This window comes from Saimiri boliviensis, chromosome 1 (genome assembly GCF_048565385.1).
Source record: "Saimiri boliviensis isolate mSaiBol1 chromosome 1, mSaiBol1.pri, whole genome shotgun sequence".
In the NCBI taxonomy this organism is placed as follows: Eukaryota; Metazoa; Chordata; class Mammalia; order Primates; family Cebidae; genus Saimiri; species Saimiri boliviensis.
In genome coordinates, this window is record NC_133449.1 from 159,770,578 (window position 1) to 159,779,235 (window position 8,658).

At 46.8% G+C, this 8,658-nt stretch overlaps 1 protein-coding gene across 1 annotated transcript; it reads left to right on the forward strand.

Moving 5' to 3' along the window:
* The first annotated feature begins 6,200 nt into the window (after positions 1 to 6,200).
* LOC120365322 (large ribosomal subunit protein eL39-like) lies at positions 6,201 to 7,963 on the forward strand. The gene has a single exon (XM_074389690.1). The coding sequence runs from the start codon at positions 7,428 to 7,430 to the stop codon at positions 7,653 to 7,655; it is 228 nt and encodes a 75-aa protein (XP_074245791.1). The 5' UTR covers positions 6,201 to 7,427; the 3' UTR covers positions 7,656 to 7,963.
* Positions 7,964 to 8,658: the final 695 nt, after the last annotated feature.

An 8,658-nucleotide genomic window follows, 5' to 3' on the forward strand; every position in this document is an offset into this window, starting at 1 on the left:
CTGTTTCATCTCTAGTCTTTTCTCCATCAGGGGCTACTCAGACATTTGATTTCTTCCTCCTCTTTGGCTTCTTGGGAGAAGGAGCCTGAGGAGAGCTGAGATCCTGGTGCTGCATTTGAGGTCTGCTCCACACTACTTGTGGCATTAAATTGCCTTGGTCTTTACTAAAGCAAACCAAGGCGTTGGAGACCTCGTTTTCAGTGGAGGTGCTGGTTCTAAAAATGGACCAATTCTTAAAGAACCAGAGTGGGAACTGTTGAGCCAAGTGTAGCCTGAGCAGAAGAGGAGCCTTCCAGACCCATGCCATATATAAACACACGTGGGTGCGCATTCTCCCCCCACACCTTCTGTGCAAAGCTAGGAGCTCACTCTACTGAGTCTTGCTTTTTTTCACTTGGCAGATCTTGGAGATCGTTCCACATCAGTACATAAAGTACATAAAGATTTCACCCCACAAATACACACCAAGTCCTATTTTCATCAGCAGTAAAAAAGATAAAAGTTCTTGCTTTCCGGAAGCTTGCATGCGGCTCCGAGGACCCAGTGACACCAGATGGTACTGAATGTTTTGCAAGAGATTACCACAAGACCCCGTGATGGTGCCTGCCATGGTTAGGACAGGCTGGTGGCTGGATAGGATTAGTGAGGCTCAGCAGAGATGAGAGGATGCTGCGTGTTGGGCTGGAGAGGCAAGAGCATTGAGGTAGTCAGTGCTACCAGCAAGAGTGGAAAGTTTGTTGAGATGCTGCTGTTGAGAGCAAGCCTTTGATGGCATGTTCTAGACAGGGAATACGCAAATAACTAGCTCCTGAGACAAGGGGGTTACTGTGATGAGGCAGCATTGGTTGCATGCCAGACCTTGCTAGGCATTTTAATAATCTCATCGAATCTTAATCTGATGAAAAAGATAATATTATGCCCATCATGCAACTAAGAAAACAGCATGGGAAGTCACTTGGCAAAGGTCACAGCTTATAATAAAAGGACAATAGTTATGACTCAAGCTGCACACATTTTACATAACAGCTTTATTGAGATAATTTATATACAATTCACCTATAAAATGGTTATGTTTTGTTTTGTGACAGAGTTTCACTTTTGTTGCAAGATCTAGAGTACGATGGTGCCATATCGGCTCACCACAACCTCCGCCTCCTGGGTTCAAGTAGTGTTCCTGCCTCAGCCTCCCAAGTAGCTGAGATTACAGGCATGTGCCACGTTCCCTGGTTAATTTTTTTTTTTTTTTTTTTTTTTTTTTTGGTAGAGACAGGGTTTCATCATGTCCAGATGGGTCTCAAACTCCGGACCTCAAGTGATCCACCTGTCAGCCTCCCAAAGTGCTGGGATTACAGGCATGATCCCCTGTGCTGGGCCCTCATTTTGTATTTTTAGTAGAGATGGGATTTCTCCATGTTGGTCAGGCTGGTCCTGAACTCCCTACCTCAGGTGATCCACCCAACTCGGCCTTCCAAAGTGCTGGGATTACAGGTGTGAGCCACTGGGCCTGGCCTGATTTCTAGTGCTATATATTATGAAAATCACAACGAGCTTTAGGGCATTTCATAGCCTGTCTCCCTACCCCTATACACACCAAAACAAACCCATTAGCAATTGCTCCTTCCCCTGCCTTAAACAATCATTAATCCATCTATGAATTTGTCTATGGGAATTTCATATACAATTATGCATTGCTTAATGATGGGGATACATTTTGAGAAATGGCAGGTGTTCTGTATAAACTGTACTTATAAACCTAGATCATGTCTGTTGATCCTATGCTTCAGTCAGTACAGCATGTTACTGCAGTCACTTACAACAGTGGTATCTATATCCTAACTTAGAAAAGGCAGGCCAAGTGTGGTGGCTCATGCTGTAATCCCAGCACTTTGGGAGACCGAGGCGGGTGGATCATCTGAGGTCAGGAGTTAGAGACCAGCCTGACCAACATGGAGGACCTGTCTCTACTAAAAATACAAAAGCCGGCTGGGTGCGGTGGCTCAAGCCTGTAATCCCAGCACTTTGGGAGGCCGAGGCGGGTGGATCACGAAGTCGAGATTCGAGACCATCCTGGTCAACATGGTGAAACCCCGTCTCTACTAAAAAAAAAATACAAAAATTAGCTGGGCGTGGTGGCACGTGTCTGTAATCCCAGCTACTCAGGAGGCTGAGGCAGGAGAATTGCCTGAACCCAGGAAGCAGAGGTTGCGGTGAGCCGAGATCGCGCCATTGCACTCCAGCCTGGGTAACGAGCGAAACTCCGTCTCAAAAAAAAAAAAAAAAAATACAAAAAAGTAGCTCGGTGTGGTAGCATGTGCCTGTAATCTCAGCTACTCAAGAGGCAGGAGAATCCCTTGAACCCGGGAGGTGGAGGTTGCAGTGAGTCGAATCGCGCCATTGTACTCCAGCCTGGGTGACAGAGTGAGACTCCATCTCAAAAAAAATTGTTTTTTAAATAAAGGGTATGATTAAGCCAAAAGCATAAGATAAATAAGTCTATGCTGATACTGATAATTTTTATAAAAATCTTCCATGCCCAGCTACTTTTTGTATTTTTTGTAGAGACGGGGTTTCAACATGTTGGTCAGGCTAGTCTCGAACTCTTGACCTTGTGATCTAACCGCCTTGGCTTCCCAAAGTGCTGGGATTACAGGTGTGAGCCACTACGCCGGGCTGAAGGTACAAATCTTATAAAAAATATTCTAAAGCCGGCAAGGTAGCTGTAATCCTAGCGCTTCGGGAGGCTGAGGCAGGTGGATCACCTGAGGTCAGGAGTTCGAGACTAGCCTGACCAAAGTGGTAAAACCCTGTCTTAAAAAAAAATTCTAAATAATATAAGTAGATACTCCTGTCTTCAGTAAGTGGAACTCCCCACCCCTTAGAGTGTAGGTTGAACTTAGTGATTTGCTCTCCAAAGAAAAGAGTATGGAGGAGAGAAATAGTAACTTTACTGTGGAGAAACCTGGCATATGCTAACTTAACCAAATTGAGGTTGATACCACTTGTGAATCACATTGATACATACTCTGGTTTGACATGATAAGAGCAGTTCACCTCTGTGATATTCTCCTGAAACCTATAACCAAGTTAGAGGACATCTATAAAATAACAGTGCTCCTTATTTTTTTGTTTTGTTTTGTTTTGTTTTTTAGACAGAGTGTTGCTCTGTCACCCAGGCTCGAGTGCAGTGGCATGATCTGGGCTCACTGCAACCTCTGCCTCCCGGGTTCAAGTGATTCTTCTGCCTCAGCCTCTCGGGTAGCTGGGACTACAGGTGAGCGCCACCACGCCCGGCTACTTTTTGTATTTTTAGTAGAGACGGGGTTTTACCATATTGGCCAGGCTGGTCTTGAACTCCAGACCTGGTGATCCATCCACCTTGGCCTCCCAAAGTGCTGGGATTACAGGCGTGAGCCACTGCCCCGACTCCTTAAATTGTTAAGTCATGAAAGTCAGGATTTCCAGCTCTCTGGAATCCCCTCCCATATAGCGGGAGCTCTTAAAAAAAAAAAAAAAAAAAAAAAAGTCATGAAAGTCAAGGACAGGAGATTAAGGAGGAGTGAAAACTAAATGCATTGTGGTATGTAGATTGGATTCTGGAACCAAAATAGGGTATTGGCATAAAAACTGATGAAATAGGATAAACGCTGGGCACAGTGACTCATGCCTGTAATCCCAGCACTCTGGTAGGCTGAGGCAGGAGGATGGATTGAGCCCAGGAGTTTGAGATCAGCCTAGGCAACATAGGGAGACCCCGTCTCTACAAAAAATAAAAAATTAGCTGGGCATGGTGGCACGTGTCTGTAGTGCCAGCTACTCAGGAGGCTGAGGTGGGAGAATTGTTTGAGCCTGGGAAGTGGAGGCTGCAGGGAGCTGTGACTGCATCACTACATTCAGCATGGGCCACAGGGCAAGACCCTGTCTCAACAAACTAACTAAATAATAAATTAAAACGTAATACAAATAGTCTGGAGTTCAGCTAGTAGTAATGTACCAGTGGTTTCCTACTTTTAGCAAATATATCATTGTGATGTAGTATGGTAACAGGTAATCTGAGCGTGGTGGCTCATGCCTGTAATCCCAGAATTTTGGGAGGCCGAGGTGGGCAGATCACTTGAGGTCAGGAGTTCAAGAGCAGCCTGGCCAACATGGCAAAACCTGGTCTCTACTAAAAATTAAAAAAAAAAAACAACTAGCCAGGTGTGATGGCACGTGCCTGTAGTCCCAGCTACTTGGGAGGCTGAGGCAGAAGAATCGCCTCAACTTGGGAGGCGGAGGTCGCAGTGAGCTGAGATTGCGCCACTGCACTCCAGCCTGGATGACAAAGTAAGACTGTCTCAAAAAAAAAGGATGGTAACAGGTGAAACTGGGTGAATGGCACACAGAAACTCTATCTTTGCAACTTTTTGGTAAACTTAAAATTATGCCAAAGTCAAATTATTAGGGAAAAAGAGGGGTGCTTTTGTACTGTCAGTCTGTTGTCTAAGGCAGGGTGTGGTACCCAGACCTTCAGGAGGTAGACACGCCTGGATGAAAATCCTCTTCTGCAGCTTCCGACCGTTCAACCTTAGGCAAAGTACTTAACTTCTCAGCCGTTTCGTGGTAACTCCTGTGATGATGGCTGCCTCAAATGGAATCACACAAGAGCAAAGTGTTTAGCGCAGTGCCTTGCACTGAAGAAGCTGCTGCTATTCTTACACTGATGCAGCTCTTGTGCCAAGCAGCATAAAGGACAGCTGGCTAGAATCATGCTGGAAAAACGCTGCCAGTTGCCGGATCATTCTTTTTTATTTCCTGTGGTGAGACTGTAACTTGTTCTGCTCTTTCATGGTAACCAGGGATGCAATCAGCTGGGTCTTTGAAAGCAGCTCCTTTCGGGGGTTTTGCCTGAAAGGAGAGACAAGTGGTGGTGCGGCTCAGGTGGGAACGTAGCAGCCTATTGACTGCGGAGGCAGCTGGGCTGCTGCCCACCTGAGACTGTGGCCTGAAGCAGAGGCCCCTGAAGCTGTGACTGCAGCCCCAACCAGGCCTCTGGAGATAGTCCCTGCCCCTGTCCCCTGCTCCCCTCCTGCTACCTTCTCACCATGGTTTCCTTCTTAGCATTTCCTGGTCTTCCCTCTGGCCCCCACCTATCTTTAGAGACCACATTGCAACATGCCATCTAAAACTAACTGGATTCTGTCACTTCCCCTGCTGGGTTTTTTAATTCCCCTTACCCAGGCTGGAGTGCAATGGTGTGATCTCGGCTCACCGCAACCTCGGCCTCCCGGGTTGTGATTCTCCTGCCTCAGCCTCCTGTGTAGCTGGGGTTACAGGCGCCCACCACCACATCCAGCTAATTTTTGTAGTTTTTAGTAGTTTCACCATATTGGCCAGGCAGGTCTCGAACTCCTGACCTCAGGTGATCCACCACCTCTGTCTCCCAAAGTGTCGTGAGCCACCACACCTGGCTCTTCCCTGCTGTTTTATCACTGTTTTCCCTGTTGTCTCTTTTTCTTTTTCTTTTTTTTTTTTTTTTTTTTTTTTTTTTGAGATAGAGTTTTGCTCTTGTTGCCCAGGCTGGAGTGCAGTGGTACAGTCATGGCTCACTGCAATCTCCACCTCCTGGGTTCAAGCGATTCTCCTGCCTTTGTCTCCCAGGTAGCTGGAATTATAGGCACCTGCCACCACACCCAGCTAATTTTTGTATTTTCAGTAGAGACAGGGTTTCACCATGTTGGCCAGGCTGGTCTCGAACTCCTGACCTCAGATGATCCACCTATCTTGGCCTCTCAAAGTGCTGGGATTACAGGCATGCCACTGTGCCTGGCCCCTGTTGTCTTTAGACTAGGACCCAAGCTCCTCAGTGAATCTGCTGTGTTTTAGCTGGCCCTACCCCACCCTTCACCCTCCTCTCACTCTGCCCAAGCCAAGCCTGATTTCCTCAGTTCCCCCCTCACCCATGCCTTCTCGTGCTTTCAGCCTCTCCTCTGTGTTTTTCCTCCCAGCTTGGCTCATGAAGCATCTACTCTCCCCAACTTGGCCTCACTATCATCTGCTTACCTGTTAGAATCTGTTTTGTTTTGTTTTTTTTGTTTTTGTTTTTAGACTGGGTCTCACTCTGTTGCCCAGGCTAGAGTGCAGTGGCACAATCACGGCTCACTGCAGCCTTGACCCCCCTGGTTCAAGTGATCCCCCTCCACCTCAGCCTCCTGAGGAGCTGGGGCTACAGGTATATGCCACCACATCCAGCTATTTTTAATTTTTTTTTGTAGAGATTGGGTCTCCCTATGTTGCCCAGGCTGGTCTCAAACTCCAAGGCTTAAGCGACCCTCCTGCCTTGGCCTCCCAAAGTGCTGGGATTATAGACATGAGCCACCACGCCTGGCCTGGAATCAGTTTTTCATCACTCTCTCAAAGGTATCTTCCTGGAGGCTGGGCACGGTGGCTCACACCTGTAATCCCAGCACTTTGGGAGGCTGAGGCAGGTGGATCACCTGACGTCAGGAGTTCAAGATGAAAAGTATCTTCCTGGATGCCCTCAAGGAACCTCTCCACTGAATTCTCATAACACCTGTTCAAGTGATCCCCCTCCACCTCAGCCTCCTGAGTAGCTGGGGCTACAGGTGTGTAGTAATTCCTTTGTGGTCACCCTCTATCATAATAACCTATGCCCCCCCAAAATCTGTGAGCCCTGACAGGGAAGGGAGTATGTCTAGTCCAGTGTCTGCCACATCAGCACCCAGCCTAATCTGCACAAAGTAGTGGCTGGAAAAAGATTTGTTGGATGAATCATTGAAAGAATGGATGAACAGACTTCCACCTACCATATTTCAGCCAACTAAACACGATCGGCCCTCCACATCCATGGCTCTGCATCTGTAGATTCAAACAACTACAGATCAAAAATATTTGGAAAAAAAGCCAAACCAAGAAAAAAATACTACAATAAAAAATAATGTAAATAGCTGCGCACAGTGGCTCATGCTTGTAATCCCAGCACTTTGGGAGGCTAAGGTGGGCGGATCACCTAAGGTCGGGAGTTCCAGACCAGCCTGATCTACATGGAGAAACCCCGTCTTTACTAAAAATACAAAATTAACCTGGCATGGTGGCAGGCACCTGTAATCCCAGCTACTTGGGAGGCTGAGGCAGGAGAATTACTTGAACCCGGGAGGTTGCGGTGAGCCAAGATTGCAATATTGCACTCCAGCCTGGCAACAAGAGTGAAACTCCATCTCAAAAAAATAAAAAAAAAAGATATATATATATATATAAATGAACCAGTGTAGTGACTATGTACAAGGCATATACATTGTTTTAGTTATTGTAAGTAATCTAGAAATGATTTGAGGCCAGGTATAGTGGCTCACACCTAAAATCCCAGCACTTTGGGAGGCTGAGGAGGGTGGATCACTTAAGGTCAGGAGTTCAAAACCAGCCTGGCCAATATGGCAAAACCTATCACTTTCCTCTCTTTTTTTCTCCATCATCGTGGTGTGTGCTTTACTCTGTTTCACGCCACGTCTTCTCACAAGACTTTCAGGATTAAGCGATTCCTGGCCAAGAAACAAAAGCAAAATCGTCCCATTCCCCAGTGGATTCAGATGAAAACTGGTAATAAAATCAGGTACAACTCCCAAAGGAGACATTGGAGAAGAACCATGCTGGGTCTGTAAGAAATGACACATGGGCCGGGCGCGGTGGCTCACGCCTGTGATCCCAGCACTTTGGGAGGCCGAGGCGGGTGGATCACGAGGTCGAGAGATCGAGACCATCCTGGTCAACATGGTGAAACCCCGTCTCTACCAAAGATACAAAAAATTAGCTGGGCATGGTGGCGCGTGCCTGTCATCCCAGCCACTCAGGAGGCTGAGGCAGGAGAATTGCCTGAACCCGGGAGGCGGAGGTTGCGGTGAGCCGAGATCGCGCCATTGCACTCCAGCCTGGGTAACAAGAGTGAAACTCCGCCTCAAAAAAAAAAAAAAAAAAAAGAAATGACACATGCGATGGCACACATATTTATGCTGTCTGAAGGTCACAATCGTGTTACCAAATCAAGCTGAAAAATGTCACTGCTATCTGGAGAAGTCTGAACAGTTTCCTCTCTGTATCTGTTATGAAGGCATGAGTTAGTACAACCCACAGTGCTTCCATTATTCATGTTAAAAAAAAAAAAAAAAAAAAAAGGTTTTGGTTGCCTGGGTTCAGTAATAAATATGTGAGACCTTTCACTTCAAACAAAACAAAACAAACAAAACAACAACAAAAAAAACCCTATCACTACTTAAAATACAAAAATTATCCGGGTGTGGTGGTGGGCACCTATAGTCACAGCTACTCAGGACGCTGAGGCACGAGACTTGCTTGAACCTGGGTGGCAGAGGCTGCAGTGAGCCAAGATTGCACCACTGCACTCTCGCCTGGGCAACAGAGTGAGACTGTCTGGCAAAAAAAAAAAAAAAAAGAAGTATGTGTGAAGAAGTGCAGAGATTATATGAAAATACTGTGCCCTTTTTTTTTTTTTTTTTTTTTGAGGCGGAGTTTTCGCTCTTGTTACCCAGGCTGGAGTGCAATGGCGCGATCTCGGCTCACCGCAACCTCCGCCTCCTGGGTTCAAGCAATTCTCCTGCCTCAGCCTCCCGAGTAGCTGGGATTACAGGCACGCGCCACCATGCCCAG